This window comes from Anomaloglossus baeobatrachus, chromosome 3 (genome assembly GCF_048569485.1).
Source record: "Anomaloglossus baeobatrachus isolate aAnoBae1 chromosome 3, aAnoBae1.hap1, whole genome shotgun sequence".
NCBI classification, from domain to species: Eukaryota; Metazoa; Chordata; class Amphibia; order Anura; family Aromobatidae; genus Anomaloglossus; species Anomaloglossus baeobatrachus.
The window spans coordinates 16,581,289-16,601,871 of record NC_134355.1 but is presented as its reverse complement, the minus strand read 5'-3'; the positions used below and the strand labels follow the sequence as shown (position 1 = coordinate 16,601,871).

At 46.1% G+C, this 20,583-nt stretch overlaps 1 protein-coding gene across 1 annotated transcript in view; it reads left to right on the top strand.

Moving 5' to 3' along the window:
• The window catches only part of SUPT7L (SPT7 like, STAGA complex subunit gamma), a 33,000-nt gene extending 13,262 nt beyond the window's left edge, over positions 1-19,738 (top strand). The window contains exons 4-5 of the mRNA XM_075337918.1: positions 13,522-13,759; positions 19,319-19,738. Coding sequence (XP_075194033.1) covers positions 13,522-13,759; positions 19,319-19,581 — 501 coding nt within the window. The 3' untranslated portion in view covers positions 19,582-19,738. The remainder of the gene's footprint in view (positions 1-13,521; positions 13,760-19,318) is intronic.
• Positions 19,739-20,583: the final 845 nt, after the last annotated feature.

Genomic DNA, 20,583 nt, shown 5'->3' with positions numbered 1-20,583 from the left:
GGGGGCTCTGAAGAACTGGAGGGGGCTCCAGGGACCAAAGAGCTCCGGTGTACCGGAGGAGAGGTCAGGAGGGGGACATTTCCCTCCGATCTGAAATGTTTGATCATTTCAGATCGGAGGGAAATGAATGCAGAGGCGGCGGCGGCGGGAGTTTTCAGCGCGCGTCGGCGCCATCTTGGATTTTCCGGGGGGGGGGGGGGGGTTTGATGGATTTCTCCGGTACCGGGGGCTTTGGGGGCACTAAGGGCTCACATTTATTTCTCATCTGACATGTTTGATCACGTCAGATGAGAAATAAATAGATTTTACCAGCCATTTTTTTTTTTTTTTATGTTGTCGCCGGTATACGGTGTATACCGGCGATCGCATTAACGGGGTGCATAAAAAACACCCCGATTCATAATCTGGGGGGTCTCAGCTACCCCCGGTAGCTGAAACCCCCGAGATTTTTCGTCACTGGGGGGCGCTACAGGGTTTTTCCGGCCTGACGTCTCAAGACGTCGGAACAGAATAAGTACCCTGTTTTTCCGACGTCTTGAGACGTTAGGCCGTCGCTATGGGGTTAAATACCTTTTCTCATGATTGGATGCACCTGCCTATGAAGTTCAAAGCTCAATGAGGTTACAAAGCCAATTTAGTGCTTTAGTAAGTCAGTAAAAAGTAGTTAGGAGTGTTCAAATCAAGAAATTGATAAGGGTGCCCATACTTTTGCACCGGTCAAATTTAGTTTAAATGCGGATTGCACATTTTCTGTTAGTACAATAAACCTCATTTCAATCCAGAAAAATTACTCAGTCCATCAGTTATTAGATATATGAGACTGAAATAGCAAAAACCCAAATTGTTATAAAGAAAAAAGGTTACATTAATAGGGGTGCCCAAACTTTTTCATATGACTGTAACAAGAAGAAAAGCTCCTGTTTCCCACTCCCATAACCAGGGATTAATAGACAATGTGTGATTATGAAAAGGATGATATCACTGTTCTCTGTGCAGTGTCCAGTAATCTCTGGTTATGGGGGGTGGGATACATGAACTTTTCTTCTTGTTATCATCCCTCTTAATAATCACACATACCACTATTGCTCATACAGGGTCTAGTAATGCCTGGTTGTAGGGGGGGAACACACAGGAGCTTTTGCTCTTGTTATCATCCTCTTAATAATCACGCATTGCTGCTACCACTATTATCTGTACAGTGTCCAGTAGTCCCTGGCTATAGGGGTTGGGATTCAGGAGCTTTTCTTCTTGTTAGCATCAATGTGTGATTATGAAAAGGATGATATCACTGTTACCTGTGCAGTGTCCAGTAATGTCTTGTTATGAGGGTGGGATACAGGAGCTTTTCTTCTTGTTGTCATCCCTCTTTATAATCACACAATGCTGCTGCCACTGTTGCCTGTACAGTGTCTAGTAATTCCCTGGCTATGGGGGGGGGGATACAGGAGCTTTTCTTTTTGTTAGCATCAATGTGTGATTATGAAAAGGATGATAACAAGAAGAAAGCTCCTGTGTCCCACTCCCATAACCAGGGATTAATAGACCATGTGTGATTATGAAAAGGATGATATCACTGTTCCCTGTGCAGTGTCCATTAATCTCTGGTTATGGGGGGGGGGGATACAGGTGCTTTTCTTCTTGTTATCATCCTCTTCATAATCACACATTATTGCCTGTACAGTGTCCAGTAATCTCTGGCTATGGAACTGGATTACATGAGCTTTTCTTTGTATCATTGTTGCTGCCACTATTGCCTGTGCAGTGTCCAGTAATCCCTGGTTATGGGGGGGGGGGATTCAGGAGCTTTTCTTCTTGGTATCATCTCTTACCAGTCACAATCTGTAGTGACCACTTTTGCCTGTACGGCTTCCTGTGATGGTTACGTGTGGGAGTGGGATTAAAATACAAAGCCATGGAAAAAAAATCCATTTAGCTACAGACGTAGAGCAGATAAGTGTCTGCGTCTACGCGTTTCAGGCACAACATGCTTTTAATCATGACTTTGGTCTTTGGTCATGATTAAAGGCATGTTGTCTGCAACTACACGTTTCAGGTACACTTATCTGCTTTACTTATGTATCTAAATGGATTATTTTTTCCATGGCTTTTTATTTTAATTCCTAATAAAATAATGTTTTAAATTTTTGAGCAGTGCTGGAACTTCCATATTTGTTTTTTTGTTTGTTTTTTCTATTCCCATTTGTGCAGCCAGTTTCTGGTCCACGATTTCCGGGCACTGCTATCTACGGTCTGGTGAACTGTTTTTTTTTGTTTTTTTTTTTTGTCCTTCCATGGGGGTGGGACACAGGAGCTTTTCTTCTGGTTATCATCCCTCTTAATAATCCTGCATTGTTGCTGCCACTATTGCCTGTACAAGTGTCCAGTAATCCTTGGTTATGGGGCTGGGATCCAGGAGCTTTTCTTTGTGGTATCATCGCTTATCAATCACAAATTGTAATGACCACTTTTGCCTGTATAGCTTCAGGTGATGGTCATGTAGGGGGGTGGGATACGGACACAAGAGGATAAGAAGAAAAGCTCCTAATAATCCTGCATTGTTGCTACCACTACTATCTGTGCAGTGTCCAGTAATCCCTGGTTATGGAGGTTGGGGTACAGGAGCTTTTCTTCTTGTTATTATCCCTCTTAATAATCACACATTGTTGCTGCCCCTATTGCCTGTGCAGTGTCCAGTGATCCCTGGTTATTGTGTTAGGATCCAGGAGCTTTTCTTCATGTTATCATCTCTTACCAATCACAATCTGTAATGATCACTTTTGTCTGTACAGCTTCCTGTGATGGTCATGTAGGGGGTGGGATACGGATACAGGAGCTTTTCCTCTTGTTATCATCCTCTTTTTTTTTTTTTTTTTTTTGAATTCTTTATTTTGAAGCCAAACTCGTAACAAGACAAAGCATCCCCTGCTTCACACGGAGCAGCAGATATTATTACAGATATGACAATAATATGTGTTCAAACAGTCAGCCCACATGAACAGATCCCATCCCCACTACTGCTCGAGTCTGGCCCATTTTACACCTTTTATAAGCCGACCCAACTTAATGAGGGTAGGGAGAAGAGCAGAGAAAGAAAGAGCAAAGCATAAAGAAGATTTAAAGCAGGTAGAAAGAGAGAAATAGAAAGGAAGTAGTGGGGGGAGAAAGTAGGAGGGGGGGCAGGGGAGTGGTGTAGGAGAGGAGGAAGGGGGGAAGAAGAGAAAAAAAAAGGGGGGGTGTAGGTTTTTCCTAGAGGGTTATGACTCCTGTGGAACAGAGAACAGGCCAGCGTACTCCACCGAATAGGTGAACTCCAACCATGGAAACCATGTCCTATAAAAGTCTTCCTGACGATCATTAAGAGAGGACGTCAGGTCCTCCATATGCATCAGGTCGTTAATCCTTGATACCCACTGTGCCAGCGTGGGGGGGTAGTAGACTTCCAGCCAAGCGGGATGCAAGACCTGGCGGCCATGACCAAAAATCTTAGCAATGATCGCCTGTATTTAGAGACCGGGAGTTCGGATAACTGTAAAATAAGCAGCTCCGGACCCAGTGTCTCAGTTGTGCCGGTCACCCATCTGATTACCTCCCCCACCTCCGACCAAAACCGCTGCAGAGAAGGACAGGACCAGAAAATGTGCACAAAATCACCCTCCCCCAAACCGCATCTCCAGCAGGCAGGGTCAACTGAGGGAAACATTCTATGGAGTCTGGTCGGGACCCTGTACCACCTAGCCAGCAGTTTGTAATTAGCTTCCAACAGTCTGGAGCTGATCGAGGTTTTATGTGCCAGCAGAAGAATGTTGTTTCTTTGTGAGCCAGATAAAACAATCCCCAGGTCCCTCTTCCACTGCAGTAGGTAGGCCGGAGGGGGGGGGGGGGACAAATCTCTCCCGGATCTGATAGCATATTGTATGTCAGGGAGAGTGAATGTCATAGGACACCCTCTCCCAGGCACAACTTTTCGAATCCCGTAGGAGGTCCGGCATACTGAGTGAAGCGAGGTAGGGAGTACATGAAGTGCCTTAACTGCATAGCCCTCCATCCCTCCAAGGGACTCGGAGGCAAGAGGCCCCGCATATCCGCTAGAGATGGCCAGTTCCCCTCTCTACCCAGATGGCAAGCTCTGAATCTGCCCCCCTGAACCCAGTCCCTAAAGACAGGGTCCGAGAGACCAGGACAGAAATCCGGATGACCTAGTATGGGTGACATGGGGGAAGGCACTGGCAAGAGGAGACATCTGACCTCGCCTCTCGAACAGCATTCCAGAGTGGCGCCAATAGTGGGATGAGATCTCAATGTAGACGAGGAAAGGTTCAAAAGCCAGGGGGTGGCCGGGAGATGTATCTCCGAAAAGCTCTGTTCTAGGGCCACCCACGGCTTTGTTCTAGAATGGCGGCACCAGTCCAATACCCTAACCATATGTGTGGCCAAATAGTATTTTTTAAGGTCTGGAATACCCAGGCCTCCCCTGCTCTTAGGTCTGCACAAGAGAGAATGGGAAAGTCTCGCAGGTTTGTTAGCCCAGATAAATTTGGTATGTAGTGAGGCCAATTCCTTGAAGAAAGAGCTAGGGATCCTAATCGGCAGGGACTGAAAGAGATATAAGAGTCGTGGTAAGATATTCATCTTCAATATTGCACATCTCCCAAAGCAGGTGAAGAAGCCCTTCCCCCAGTTAGCGCAATCTTTTCTAATGGATTGCAGGAGAGGGAGATAATTCAGCTTGTATATTTGGCTGGTGTCCGCAGCCAACTGAACGCCCAAATACTTCAAAGACTGACTAGCCCACCTAAACTCGAACGCTGACTGTAGCGATGTTACTTGATCCGGGGGGAGAGATGCATTTAGGGCCTCCGATTTTGACATGTTAATTCTAAAGTTAGATAGAGAGGAGTATGTTTCCAACTCTCTCAGTAGATTAGGGAGGGAAACCCGAGGGTTGGTAATAAAAAAAAAAAGTAAGTCGTCCGCATATTCCGCAATTTTATAAGTGGAGCCTGAGACTTTAGGGCCCGATATGTTAATGTTGCCTCTAATTCGACTGAGCAGAGGTTCCAGAGTCAAAATGAAAATCAGGGGCGAGAGAGGGCAGCCCTGTCTTGTTCCATTGCAAATGGGGAATCTCTCTGAGAGGAGACCGTTCACCCTGACTGCTGCCGAAGGGCTGCTGTACAAGGAGCAAATCCAACCAAGCATCATTCTCCCCAACCCCACTGCCCGCAGGACCTCCTCCATGAATATCCAGTTAACTCTGTCGAACGCTTTTTCTGCGTCGGTCGACAGAAGCATCAAGGGCAGCCCTTCAGATTTTGCCTTATGGATTAAGTTCAGAGCCTTAGTCGTGTTGTCCCTTGCTTCCCTACCCGTCATAAACCCAGCCCGGTCCGGGTGAACGATTCCCCCCCCCCCCCCCCAGCAGTGGAGAGAGTCTATCCGATAATATCCTAGTGAAGAGCTTCAAGTCTGTGTTGAGGAGGGAAATGGGTCGGTAACTAGAACAAGAAGTGGGGTCTTTGCCCTCTTTAGGGGTGACTACTATATTAGCGGCTAGGGCGTCCCTCGGCAAGGGGGCTGTTTCGGAATGTGGGATGTGGTTAAATGCTGAGAGAAATGGGGAGGACAGAATGGATCCCAGCTTTTTGTAATAGAGCAGAGGGAAACCATCCGGGCCAGGGGCCTTACCAGTGGGAGATTTTTTAATTGCGGCCCGGTACACCTCCTCCGAGATGGGCCTTTCAAGATCGGCCGCAGCCTCAGGTTTGAGGTGTCTCAAGCCGGAGTCCAAGATGTACTTCTGGATACGGTTACGCAGTTCCGTCCTGGCCCTCTCAGACCGCCCCTCATCTATTGAATAGAGAGTGGAATAGAAATCTTTAAAAGTGGAGGCAATGTCTTTCGGCAGTGTAGCCCACCTGTCTCCCGAAATGTGTACTTTAGAGACGTAGCCTCTCGCTCTCTGAGTCCTCAGGGCTCTAGCCAGGGCCCTGCCACTCTTGTTGCCAAATTCGTAGAAGTGCCGTCTACACTTAGCCAGCGCTCCCTTAGCTTTATGATATAACCGGGACCGAAGGTCCTCCCTATTCCTGACCAAGTTGGCCCCCACGTCCCCTCCCAAGGACCCCTTGTGTATTGCCTCCAGCTCTCTTATATCCGCCAGAAGAGATGTGACCATAGCTTCCCTTTCCCTCTTCAGACGAGCCCCGTGTTTGGTGAACAATCCCCTCACAACACATTTGTGCGCCTCCCAGACAATGTTGAGGGACACCCCCCCCCCGCTACAGTTGAAATATTCCTTCAAGGCCTCACTTATTTCCTGCATTGTCACCGGTTCGTTGAGTAGCGAATTGTTCAGGATCCACTGACTCTGTCTCCCGATGGGGCAGCCGAGGGATAGAGTTATTGTGATCAGGGCGTGATAAGAGAAAGATATGCACTCGATTGAAGAAGCCACCAGAGAATGTAGATCCCCATGTTTAAGGATAAAGAGGTCCAACCTGGAGTAGCAGTCATGCACTGCAGAGTAAAATGAGAAGTCTTTGTCTGATGGGTGCATCAATCGCCAAGTGTCTATCAGTTGATGGTCGTGTAATCCCCGTCTCAAGCGACGCAGTGCCATATTTTGCAAACTGGACACCCCTTTAGAGCTATCCCTCGGCGGCTCCAACACAACATTAAAGTCACCCCCGAGAACCAGAGTGCCCTCAGAGAATTCTTCTATCTGCTCAAGGTAACGCAACAATGTGGGGCATTGACCCGAGTTTGGCAAGTAGACCGCCACGAAAGTGAAAGTCTGAGTAGCAATGCGTCCCTTGAGCATCAGAAGCCTTCCCTGGTCATCCGACCGAGAGTCCAACAATACCCATGGGAGCGTGCTGGACACTAGGATACTCGTGCCCCTAGATCTAGAGTCAGGGGAGGGTGAGTGATGCACTACAGGGTACCTTCTGTCGGCCAGTCTGTATGGTTTTGCTTCACAGTAGTGTGTTTCTTGGAGGAAGGCGACCTGGATTTGGTTTTTCCATAGTAGGTTCAGAAGAATAGACCATTTCTCCGGGCTGTGCAGTCCCTTAACATTCAGTGAGCCCACCCGTAGCTCGGCCTGTCTCTGCTTCGTCATACTCTGTCATAGAACCCTGAAGGGACGAACAACAAGAGAAAGAGAAAAAAAAAAAAAGGGGGGGGGGGTGTGCGGGTGAGTGGAAGGGGAAGGTGGAGAGAGTATTGATGGAGTGGAGCAACGATCCTTTAGCGGGGGGGGGAAGAGAGAAAGAGGTGTAGAAGAGAGAGCAGAAAAGTGGAAAAGCAGCTGTTCTGCCGCTCGCAGTACCAGGGACCAGCCCAGAAACTGCTTTGGGATAGATAGGGACAAGAACTGACACGCGGCCAGAGCGCTAACCCGCGCCCCACTTATTCGTACTAAATGACCCGGACCCCAAACAACCGGGAAGGGTCTGTCAATTAACCGCCCGCGAACCCCCCCCCACCCAAGACGGACATATAAGCCCCAAACGACCCAACGCCGAATGAATAAAGTTTTCATGAACTTAAGTCAGTACGCTGTGTCCAATTGGGCTAGCCTTACGGCCAGGACTCTTGCCACAGGGATGAGGAGGCTTGAGAGCACCTCCAGGCAACCCTCATCTAAACTCCTCTCCCGACCGCCTAGCCTCCTCTTTGGTCGCACCTCCGTCCTATCAGCACCCGATAGATGCCATGCCCCTCAAAGTTCACCACTTTGGGAAGAATGGATGCCCTCCTTCCTCCTTTGTTGCCCCGTTGGGGTCTGCGGTTCCCACTCCATCCAGTCCGGGATTGAGCAGTCTGGTATTCCCAGAAAAGCGTAAAGATTCGAAAGCTCCGAGTGCCTCCTCAATGGGAACACGGAGTCTCCCTTGCGGACTATCAAGTGAAAGGGGTGGCCCCATCTGTACGAGGCACTCGCCTCTTTGATTTTGAGCAGGAGAGGGTGAAGCAGCCGTCTCATGTATAGTGTGCGGCTGGAGACATCCGGGAATAACTTCACCACAGCCCCATCCACTTCCACAGAGCCATGTGACCAGGCTCCCTGGAGGATCCTCTCTCTGTCCCCATAGTAATGCAAGCGACATAATACATCTCTGGGGAAGGAAGCAGATCTGGGGCCAGGCCTTGCGACCCTATGAATTCTGTCAAAGAGATATGTGGCCTCAGGGGGGCGATCAGTGACTTGATTGAATATGGATAAGACTTTAGTGCGCAGGAGATCCTGGGGCCATTCCTCCGGTATACCCTTCAGCCTGATGTTATTTCTCCTGCCCCTGTTCTCTTGATCATCCAATAGCAAGGCAAGCTCCCTGATGCGGACATTAGAGGTCTCACAGTCTCGTTCAATCCTCTCCATTCTACTCTCCAGGGACTCCTGTGCATGTTCTGTAGCCTCAATTCTATCTTCTAGCACTACCATTTCCTCTCTCAGGGTAGCCAGCGCCATCTGCTGGGAGGATTCTATTCTGGCCACCACATCCTCCAAATCTTTTTTGCTGGGGAGGGCCAGGATAAGCTCTCTGAGCATGTAGGTCCTCTTGAGGGGGGCCGGGGTGCCGGGTGCCTGCCATCAAGGGAGATTCTGCGTGCCCTAGAGGAGGAGGGGTCCCCGGTGTGCAGAGAATCGCGGGGACTCCCAGTTCAGGCAATCCCCTGGATGCTGAGGCCTCCTCTGCCTCCCCAGTAACATGCTGTGAGGCCGGGCTTGTAGTCTAGTCCCAACCCCCCCCCCCCCCCCCGCCTCCTCCATGACCCTGTACCTGGGTTCACCACCTCCGGTCGTGGGGGGAGCGGGAGCACCGCCCGGTCTTTTCTTTGGAGACATCCTAGGTGTGAAGGGTCCGCGGAAAACCGTTATCTAAAGCCATGGGCGCGGGAGCTCTGGAGGTAAGTTTCCTCACGCCACCATGTCCAGGACACGCCCCCGTTATCATCCTCTTAATAATCACACATTATTGCCTGTGCAGTGTCCAGTAATTTCTGGCTATGGGGGAGGATTACATTAGCTTTTCTTTGTATCATTGTTGCTGCCACTATTGCCTGTACAGTAATCTCTTGTTATGGGGGGGGGGGGCATACTTTTCTTCTTGTTATCATCCTCTTAATAATCACACATTATTGTGGTCACTATTGCCTGTGCAGTGTCCAGTAATCTCTCGATATGGGGCTGGGATCCAGGAGCTTTTCTTCATGTTATCATCTCTTGCCAGTCACAATCTGTAATGGCCACTTTGGCCTGTACAGCCTCCAGTGATGGTCATGTAGGGGGGTGGGATACGGACACAGGAGCTTTTCTTCTTGTTATCATCCTCTTCATAATCACACAATGTTGCTACCACGCTTGCTTGTACAGTGTCCAGTAATCTCTGGCTATGGGGGTGGATTACATTAGCTTTCTTTGTATCATTGTTGCTGCCACTATTGTCTGAAGTGTCCAGTAATCCTTTGTTATGGGGGGGTGCACAGGAGCTATTCTTATCACTTTCTTAATAATCACACATTGTTGCTGTCACTATTATCTGTACAGTGTCCAGTAATTTCTGGCTATGGGGGTGGATTACATGAGCTTTTCTTTTCATTGTTGCTGTCACTATTGCCTGTGCAGTGTCCAGTAATCCCTACCATTGGGGCTGGGATCCAGGAGCTTTTCTTCATGTTATCATCTCTTACCAATCACAACCTGCAATGACCACTGTACGGCTTCCTGTGATGATTACCTATGAGGGTGGGATGGAAGAACCTTTCTTCATGTTATCACCCCTCAAAACTGAGTCTGCATGTGAGGAACAAATAATATGGGCCGCACATCCATAAGTAATAGGACATAATTCAAATAAAAAATAACTATTGTACATAAAAAGAGAAGCAACAAGACCTAATCCAATTGAAAACAGTTATAACCCCTTTGTACCGCCCGTGTTCTCGCACCTCTTGACAGTCGGAGCCCGTTTCGGACACCCTCTACCTGTGCAGCTTTGAGTTGATTCCCCGGGATACAAGAACTTCATATTTATAAACTTTTTTTTCTAATCTGAGCCAGCACCTGTAAGTTTTAGGAATTTTTCTGTATGTTATCACCGCTCTTAAGGGGTTATTCTCACCTGCACCGTGGGGGGTCGGGGTGGGGGTGGGGGTTGGGAGGGCACTTGACCGTTTTGTTTTTTTTTTTTAGTTCGGTAGCTTCGTCCTACTGCTGAGTTTCTGCTTGCTTCTATGACACATTAATGGCCTGTTATTGCTTGTCAAGTCTGTTATCGCTATATTTACAAATAAAAGTTAAAAAGCAAATAGCTACGGAAAGTGAGAGCAGTGATTAGGAGAACTGCTTTGTAAACTGCCAATGGTGGTGGCCAGGGATAATTGTGATTTTTGCAAGACTGCTAACCAACCGGTCAGGAGCTGAGCGGAACTGGGACAAAGGTGCATAGAAATAGGCTGGAGAGAGGTGGTTGGTATCTCAGGAGTTAACTCCTCAGCTTGGAATATAACTACTGTGCACACTCGGCCAGGCTCTGGTGGCCTGTCTCTTTGGAAACATCAAGTTGTACACTATGTAAGATAAAAGTTCTCCAAAGCAAGAGAATGATAGCAGATAGAAAAAGCAAGTCGATTGCAAACTTGCTTTCATGTTCTTTGACTAAAGCAATTTAATAACATGAGAACACCCCTCAACTATCCGAGCCCATCACTGTCACGTTTTACCTGTACAGCCTTGTAGTGGTGGTGGCCGCAGCTTATATTCACCAAATCTGGTGACAGGTTCCCTTTTACTATGATTAATCCTGTATATTGCATGTATTACTCTTATATCAAGCATTGTGCTTATAGTGAATTAATATATAATTTATCTCTTCCGGATATTGTGCAATATATAGGATTAATCATATTAATTATTGCACTTCTAGATTATTAAGATTATAGACAAATTATCATCCTCACAAAATTTGATACGGGGACATAGTGGAGTTCATCGTGTAAGGTCCACCAAATATATAAAAATCAAAAATTGCTTCTGTGGGGATTTTCATAAAGTCTGAGATCCCCTTTTTGTAATATACAATTTTGTGAAGGGGGTAATTGAGGAGGTCGTGATACCCAGTCTTGTTGCGAATGTCATCCGAGGGGGTGATGGTTTGGAGCTCCTCTGGTGGTCAGCACTAAAGGTGAGAGTTAGCCGTCTGCTAATAGGTCCAGGGCGACCACCATGCTGGACATCCCCTCCGAGCCGTGCAGCCTCACCATACACACCATCCAGCTGATCCAGCACAACCGCAAGCTGCGCAGTCTCATTGTCCTTCTGCTTTGATGAGCATGGGGGTTCCCCCTCTACAGGCCCCACTGCAAGGAAAGGGAGATTCTCCCTGTTCTATGTGATTATTTGCACTTTTTTTTTTTATTGGTATTTTGTGTCTACCATTTATTTACAAGAGTACCTGATATAGTGGGGGAGAGACCGTGTGGTCTCAGGGTTTATGTATATCAGGAGATTGGTATTTTTCTGCAGGGTTTTACACTGACCGCAATCAGTTCTCTTTCCTTTCCTGTTGTATCTAGTAAGTAGGGCCTCGCCGTTGCTAATCTATATTTCCTATCTGTGTATTGTGTTTCCTTACATCACCGTTGACTTTATATGGCAGGGGCTTGCTATTCCTTTTGGGGACTGCTGAGGCAAGATAGGTTTCCTCATTTATACCTGTGAGGTGTAGTAAGTTTCTCCGGCTGTGACGAGGCATCTTGGTGTGTTTTAGGAACGCTCCACTGCTACTTCTAGTGTGGACTGACAGATGGGGTATTGCGGTCAGCTCAGGTTGCAACTACCCTTGTATATTTTTTAGTGTTTTTCTGCAGATGGGATTTTTGTGATTGTCCACGGTTACCAGATCATAACACAGTCCTATAAATATCTAAAAAGATTTATCCCTATATGAGTATACAAGTGATATATTAACTTAGATAGGCGTCCTAATAATTTTGGTAGATGTGTAATTTTTTTTTTTTTTAAATGTCATCTTTTATTTGAATATTTTTGTCCATCTAAGCCAGTGAAATAGGTTTCTAAACTCTATCACCAGCAAAGGGAATAAAGAAACAAGGGAAGTGCTGATGATTAACAGCTGAAAGGTGAGGAAACCCGCAGGGTCCTAAAGAGAAAGGGATAAGTCAGAGAGCAGCTTGTGCAGCCAAACACTGCGACCTTCTACAGCCGGACACCACAGGACTGTCTGTCACCCGTGACACTTACCAATCTGAGCCCATTATTGTTACTCTATCTCTACAGTCTTCATTGGCCACATGTGGAAGATATGAAAACTTAATTTTATAACCCTTACTAGCTGTAGTACACGGCGTTGCCCGGGATAGTAACTGTCTCTCTGTCTTTCTCCCAGTCTTTCTGTGTGTCGCTGTCTGTCTCTCTCTGTCTCTTTCCTTGTCTGTGTCTATCTGTCTTCATCTCTGCTTCTGTCTGTCTCTTTCTACCTCTGTGTCTGTCTCTGTGTGTGTCTGTCTGACTGTCTCTTTGCCCGGGCTGTCTCTGTCTGTCTTTTTCTGTCTGTCTCTATCCGTCTCCCCACCGACATCTTATTACCTCACACATAAGCTTCTTATACTAACAGTTTATTTTGTTCCTATAGCAACCACTGACAGTTGCTATTAATTGCCTGTAGCTTTCACCTCCATTCAGTTTAATAGAGGCACGATTTTGGAGAGTAACTGTAAAGCACGGGGTTAAATGTTCTCGTCAAAACATAGTCTATGACGTTCCCTGAGTCACATGGAGTGTCTGTGCAAAAGTTCGTCATTGTAAATGCGGCGGTGCGGATTCCTTTAGCGGACTATATATATATATATATATATATATATATATATATATATATATATATATATATATATATATACACACTCAGCTTTATATATTACATTTCCAATCAGAGCCTGTAACTCTTACAGGAACCTTTCTTCATGTTATCACCTCTCTTTACAATCTGAGCTTATTGCGGTCACCTGCACAGTTTTCTGTGATCTCAGGGGTAAATTAAGAGAATTTCATGTTATAAACGTTTTATCCAATCAGAGCCTGTTCCTCGTTCCTCGTCCTCCACAGCCTCCAGTGATCCCAGTATGGGACGCAGGAGCTTTTCCTCTTGTTGTCACCCGCTCCTGTCATCTCCTCCGTACAATGTTGTGTTGGCGCTGTAAGTAAATTTAACATTTAGTGTATGGTTTCCTACAGATCCCAGTTGATCACTGGAGGATCCTTTTTTTGATCAGCTTCCCCTTCTTCCTACACATCGCCCCTACCTTGCAGAATTGCTGTGTAATTGTAAGGCTTGTGCACATATAGCTATGCGCCCATCTGTCCAGTGTCTGTGCTGCAGCCTGTGCTCCCGGGATTATATGGGGGATTATCTGCTCTCCCGTAATGGTGGCGGCAGAGATTGGGCCGCTCCGCTCTGCACTGATTGACTCCAGGGTTAATCCTCTGTCTGTTCACAGGTCAGTAAACAACTGTCGGAGGAGTACGAGAAGATTGTGCACCCCGAGCGAGTGTCTGAAGACGCAAAGCCGGTGAAGATCAAGGAGGAGCCGGTCGCAGATATAACGTTTCCCATCAATGAGGAGTTAGAAGGAGACCTGGCTCCTGGGGACCAATCGCTGCCAGTCGGGGTATTAGGAGCCCAAAGCGAGAGGTTTTCTTCTAACATGGAAGTAGATTCTTCACCCCAACCATCAGGTAAGAAGACGACCGATGTACAGCGGATACTGTCAGTCCAATACTGCCCTAAATGTGCTATATAACTACTATAATACTGCCCCCTATGTACAAGAATATAACTACTATAATACTGTCCCCTATGTACAAGAATATAACTACTATAATACTGTCCCCTATGTACAAGAATATAACTACTATAATACTGCCCCCTATGTACAAGAATATAACTACTATAATACTGCCCCCTATGTACAAGAATATAACTACTATAATACTGCCCCCTATGTACAAGAATATAATTACTATAATACTGCCCCCTATGTACAAGAATATAACTACTATAATACTGCCCCCTATGTACAAGAATATAACTACTATAATACTGCCCCCTATGTACAAGAATATAACTACTATAATACTGTCCCCTATGTACAAGAATATAACTACTATAATACTGCCCCCTATGTACAAGAATATAACTACTATAATACTGCCCCCTATGTACAAGAATATAACTACTATAATACTGCCCCCTATGTACAAGAATATAACTACTATAATACTGTCCCCTATATACAAGAATATAACTACTATAATACTGCCCCCTATGTACAAGAATATAACTACTATAATACTGTCCCTATATACAAGAATATAACTACTATAATACTGCCCCTATGTACAAGAATATAACTACTATAATACTGCTCCTATGTACAAGAATATATCTACTATAATACTGCTCCTATGTACAAGAATATATCTACTATAATACTGCTCCTATGTACAAGAATATATCTACTATAATACTGCCCCCTATGTACAAGAATATAACTACTATAATACTGCCCCTATGTACAAGAATATAACTACTATAATACTGCCCCCTATGTACAAGAATATATCTACTATAATACTGCTCCTATGTACAAGAATATATCTACTATAATACTGCCCCCTATGTACAAGAATATATCTACTATAATACTGCTCCTATGTACAAGAATATAACTACTATAATACTGCCCCCTATGTACAAGAATATAACTACTATAATATTGTCCCCTATGTACAAGAATATACCTACTATAATACTGCTCCTATGTACAAGAATATATCTACTATAATACTGCTCCTATGTACAAGAATATAACTACTATAATACTGCCCCTATGTACAAGAATATAACTGCTATAATACTGCCCTGAATACTCATGAATATAACTACTATAATACTGCTCCTATGTACAAGAATATAACTGCTATAATACTGCCCTGAGTACTCATGAATATAACTACTAACGCTGTCTGCGGGTTGGTTCAGTTTTGGACAGTGTGGACAATGTCCACTGAACGACTGTTGACGTGAAGCTTCTTTTCCAGGTTGACCTCATAATATTTTTCCTTCAAATACGCTGGAATCTGCGCTGGAGTCTCGTGTGAACAGAGTCTTGTGTCGATCGTCCCGGTCTTATTTTCTGTTTCATAGGTTTTCAGTCATTTTCCAGAATAAATGGAGAGCAAATGTCACAACTTTCTGCTTCTAAAACGTTTTTTTTTTATTCTTCTAATTTTTTCTTTTTTTTTTTTTTTGACACGTCAGTTATTCCATAATCGGAAACCTGTGATTTTTCACTTTTTATATTTTGTTAAATATAGCATAAAAAGAAAAGATAAATCAGGCTAAAAATATAAGATAAAAGCCGCCTCCCCGCCAGTTTCTCCCGCTGAGCCGGGGGAGGCTTCTCTCCAGCGGTGGATCATTATTATATGGTTGCGGGTTTGGTGCGGCTCAGGTCAAAGCTCCACAATGTCACATCTCTTGGCCCAAATTCAGCCAGGGATTTATATGTGCATCATTCCGCTTAGATGTGGGGTTTTTAGATAACAAAAAAACAATGAAACAATTTGTCACGGGGTCCTTCTCCCATATCACACCATCAACAGAGCGAGAGATGGCGGTACAATCCAAAGAGCATTTATTCCAAGCAAATCAAATGGTCCATAACATAATCCACAAAACAGAGGGTAAAATTGTCCAGTAGTGGCATAAATGTCCCCGTCTCTCTGAGAAGTCCCAGCTTCTCCCAGAGGATCAATCCTTCTCTCCTGAAGTTCTCAAACAAACTTACTGCCCCAGGCAAGCAAAAAGGTCTCTAGGCCCAGCTCCCCCCACACCCAGGGACAGAAGCGCCTCAAGAGGCTATAACCTTGCACTATAGGGGGTGATTACTTACAAACAATACAATGTACACAGAAGCAGTACAAATAATGGACAGTCTACCAGGCTAAAATAGGAATCTGTACAGCAAGAATCGCCTCCCCCCATATCCCACCAATACACAATTCAATTATAAAGTAAAAGTAATCCCGCCAATAAAAAAAAAACAAAAATAAACTTTAAAGAACGATAAATTCTTTGGTTTAAGAATAAATATTGGGGGATTTGACTGTTGCCGGGTATGTACCTGAGAGATCCGACAAGAAGGTGTTTTTTTTTTTATTTATTTATTTTTTTTTCTGTTTTGTGATATAACTGTTTTTTTTAATGATTCTGCAGAGACCCTTGTTGTTTTTTGTTTTCGCTCTCCTCTCCGCGACGCTCGGCATTATTACATGTGAAGTGGATCGTCTGTACGAGCCCCATCAGCGCAACGCATGTTATTAAGCTGAAATGATGCTTCGGCAAGATTACTATGCAAACCCTCTCATTTTCCCGCTAAAGTGGATTGTAGTTGAAATCAATTTGCTTTTCAATCAGCTTACAGAATATTTTTTATTTATTTCTTTTGCTTGGTTTTCTGAAATATTTTGCAATCGGCTAATGAACAAGAGCGGGTAACCGGCGAAGGTCTCGATTGTGTTTTCTGATTGTGTTTTTTATATTATATATATATATATATATGTGAAAAAGTTTAGGCGCCCCTATTAATGTTTTTTTCTTTATAACAATTTGGGTTTTTGCTATTTCAGTGTCATATATCTAATTACTGATGGACTGAGGAATATTTCTGGATTGAAATGAGGTTTATTGTACTAACAGAAAATGTGCAATCCGCATTTAAACAAAATTTGACCGGTGCAAAAGTATGGGCACCCTTATCAATTTCTTGATTTGAACACTCCTAACTACTTTTTACTGACTTACTAAAGCACTAAATTGGTTTTGTAACCTCATTGAGCTTTGAACTTCATAGGCAGGTGTATCCAATCATGAGAAAAGGTGTTTAAGGTGGCCACTTGCAAGTTGTTCTCCTATTTGAAGCTCCTATGAAGAGTGGCATCATGGGCTCCTCAAAACAACTCTCAAATGATCTGAAAACAAAGATTATTCAACATAGTTGTTCAGGGGAAGGAAACAAAAAGTTGTCTCAGAGATTTAAACTGTCAGTTTCCACTGTGAGGAACATAGTAAGGAAATGGAAGAACACAGGTAAAGTTCTTGTTAAGCCCAGAAGTGGCAGGCCAAGAAAAATATCAGAAAGGCAGAGAAGACGAATGGTGAGAACAGTCAAGGACAATCCACAGACCACCTCCAAAGACCTGCAGCATCATCTTGCTGCAGATGGTGTCACTGTGCATCGGTCAACAATACAGCGCACGTTGCACAAGGAGAAGCTGTATGGCAGAGTGATGCGAAAGAAGCCGTTTCTGCAAGCACGCCACAAACAGAGTCGCCTGAGGTATGCAAAAGCACATTTGGACAAGCCAGTTACATTTTGGAAGAAGGTCCTGTGGACTGATCAAACAAAGATTGAGTTGTTTGGTCATACAAAAAGGCGTTATGCATGGAGGCAAAAAACACGGCATTCCAAGAAAAGCACTTGCTACCCACAGTAAAATTTGGTGGAGGTTCCATCATGCTTTGGGGCTGTGTGGCCAATGCCAGCACCGGGAATCTTGTTAAAGTTGAGGGTCGCATGGATTCAACTCAGTATCAGCAGATTCTTGACAATAATGGGCAAGAATCAGTGACGAAGTTGAAGTTGCGCAGGGGATGGATATTTCAGCAAGACAATGATCCAAAACACCGCTCCAAATCTACTCAGGCATTCATGCAGAGGAACAATTACAATGTTCTGGAATGGCCATCCCAGTCCCCAGACCTGAATATCATTGAACATCTGTGGGATGATGTGAAGCGGCTGTCCATGCTCGGCGACCATCAAACTTACCTGAACTGGAATTGTTTTGTAAACAGGAATGGTCAAATCTACCTTCATCCAGGATCCAGGAACTCATTAAAAGCTACAGGAAGCGACTAGAGGCTGAGATTTCTGCAAAAGGAGGATCTACAAAATATTAATGTCACTTTTATGTTGAGGTGCCCATACTTATGCACCTATCAAATTTTGTTTAAATGCGGATTGCACATTTTCTGTTAGTAGAATAAACCTCATTTCAATCCAGAAATATTCCTCAGTCCATCAGTTATTAGATATATGACACTGAAATAGCAAAAACCCAAATGTTATAAAGAAAAAAGGTTAACATTAATAGGGGTGCCCAAACTTTTTCATATGACTGTATACAGTGCTGGCCAAAAGTATTGGCACCCCTGCACTTCTGTCAGAGAATACTCAGTTTCTTCTTGAAAATGATTGCAATCACAAATTCTTTGGTATTTTTATCTTCTGGTAGTGCCCGCTCATCACTAGTTACCAGTACTGAGCACCCGAGCATGGTAGTGCCCGCTCATCACTAGTTACCAGTACAGAGCACCGGAGCATGGTAGTGCCCGCTCATCACTAGTTACCAGTACAGAGCACCCGAGCATGGTAGTGCCCGCTCATCACTAGTTACCAGTACTGAGCACCCGAGCATGGTAGTGCCCGCTCATCACTAGTTACCAGTACTGAGCACCTGAGCATGGTAGTGCCCGCTCCTCACTAGTTACCAGTACAGAGCACCCGAGCATGGTAGTGCCCGCTCATCACTAGTTACCAGTACAGAGCACCCGAGCATGGTAGTGCCCGCTCATCACTAGTTACCAGTACTGAGCACCCGAGCATGGTAGTGCCCGCTCATCACTAGTTACCAGTACTGAGCACCCGAGCATGGTAGTGCCCGCTCATCACTAGTTACCAGTACTGAGCACCCGAGCATGGTAGTGCCCGCTCATCACTAGTTACCAGTACTGACCACCCGAGCATGGTAGTGCCCGCTCATCACTAGTTACCAGTACTGAGCACCCGAGCATGGTAGTGCCCGCTCATCACTAGTTACCAGTACTGAGCACCTGAGCATGGTAGTGCCCGCTCATCACTACTGTTACATTAAGTAGACAGACGTCTGTCAGGATGAGGGTACTATCAGCCATGCATGCGTCAGTCATTGATGTTGGAGTAACCCTTTAAGTGCTTTCTGTTCATAAATCCATTCTCTGTACCCTGAGCCCTCGTGGGCACTGTTCTCTCTCGCCCGGTACTTCTCTGTGCCTTGAATTGTTAATGATTATTGTACTTGTTATATATATTCCTTTTGACATGTGAAGTGCCGTGGAATAAATGCCGCTGTAGTAATAATGTTATTCTCGCGGCACTGTTGTATAATGGGCTCATTTGTTGTGTTTTGCAGGGTCGGACGTTAACACCTCCCCGTTATGGAGCCTGACCCAGGTGAAAATGGAGCCTCAGGACAATGATGAAGGGACCGTACACGGGCACAGCGTTCTGGGAAACGATGTATTTGAGGAGCCCATGTCGGGTATGAGTGACTCCGCCATCCCCGGTAGCCCGAACGGATCTGAGGGCAGCTACGGGTCCCAATCTCCGGACAGTCTCATGGGGTCCTCTCCGGTGTTCAACCAGCGGCCGAAGAAAAAGATGAGGAAAATGTAGTCTGAACAAGAACAACCGACCGCGTGTCCTGCCCCGACGAGGAGAAAGCCACACACCCACAATGCTAATGCTCTGACTGTGGGGAAGTGTCCGGGACATAATAAAGTCTGACAATAGAGGGGGGGGGATTTTAGGGGATTAATAAATAACAGACTTTTGTTATGAAAATAGAAAAATGCAGTTGCCTTCTGCGGGGTCTTCCTTCCTGCGGTGCTATCGCTGCTGCAGGCTCGTCCTCCTCCCTGAACTGTTGCCGCCTGTGGGCTCTGTTTCCTCCAGGTGCAGTTGATGACTTGGTCTCTTCCTCCTCCCGGAGTAGTTGCCGCCTGCGGGGGTCTTCCTCCTCCCGGAGTAGTTGCCGCCTGCGGGGTCTTCCTCCTCCCGGAGTAGTTGCCGCCTGCGGGGTCTTCCTCCTCCTGGAGTAGTTGCCGCCTGCGGGGGTCTTCCTCCTCCTGGAGTAGTTGCCGCCTGCGGGGGTCTTCTTCCTCCCGGAGAAGTTGCCGCCTGCGGGGTCTTCCTCCTCCTGGAGTAGTTGCCGCCTGCGGGGTCTTCCTCCTCCGGAGAACATGCCGCCTGCGGGGTCTTCCTCCTCCCGGAGTAGTTGCCGCCTGCGGGGTCTTCCTCCTCCCGGAGTAGTTGCCGCCTGCGGGGGTCTTCCTCCTCCCGGAGTAGTTGCCGCCTGCGGGGTCTTCCTCCTCCCGGAGTAGTTGCCGCCTGCGGGGTCTTTCTCCTCCCGGAGTAGTTGCCGCCTGCGGGGGTCTTCCTCCTCCCGGAGTAGTTGCCGCCTGCGGGGTCTTCCTCCTCCCGGAGTAGTTGCCGCCTGCGGGGGTCTTCCTCCTCCCGGAGTAGTTGCCGCCTGCGGGGGTCTTCCTCCTCCCGGAGAAGTTGCCGCCTGCGGGGGTCTTCCTCCTCCCGGAGAAGTTGCCGCCTGCGGGGTCTTCCTCCTCCCGGAGTAGTTGCCGCCTGCGGGGTCTTCCTCCTCCCGGAGAAGTTGCCGCCTGC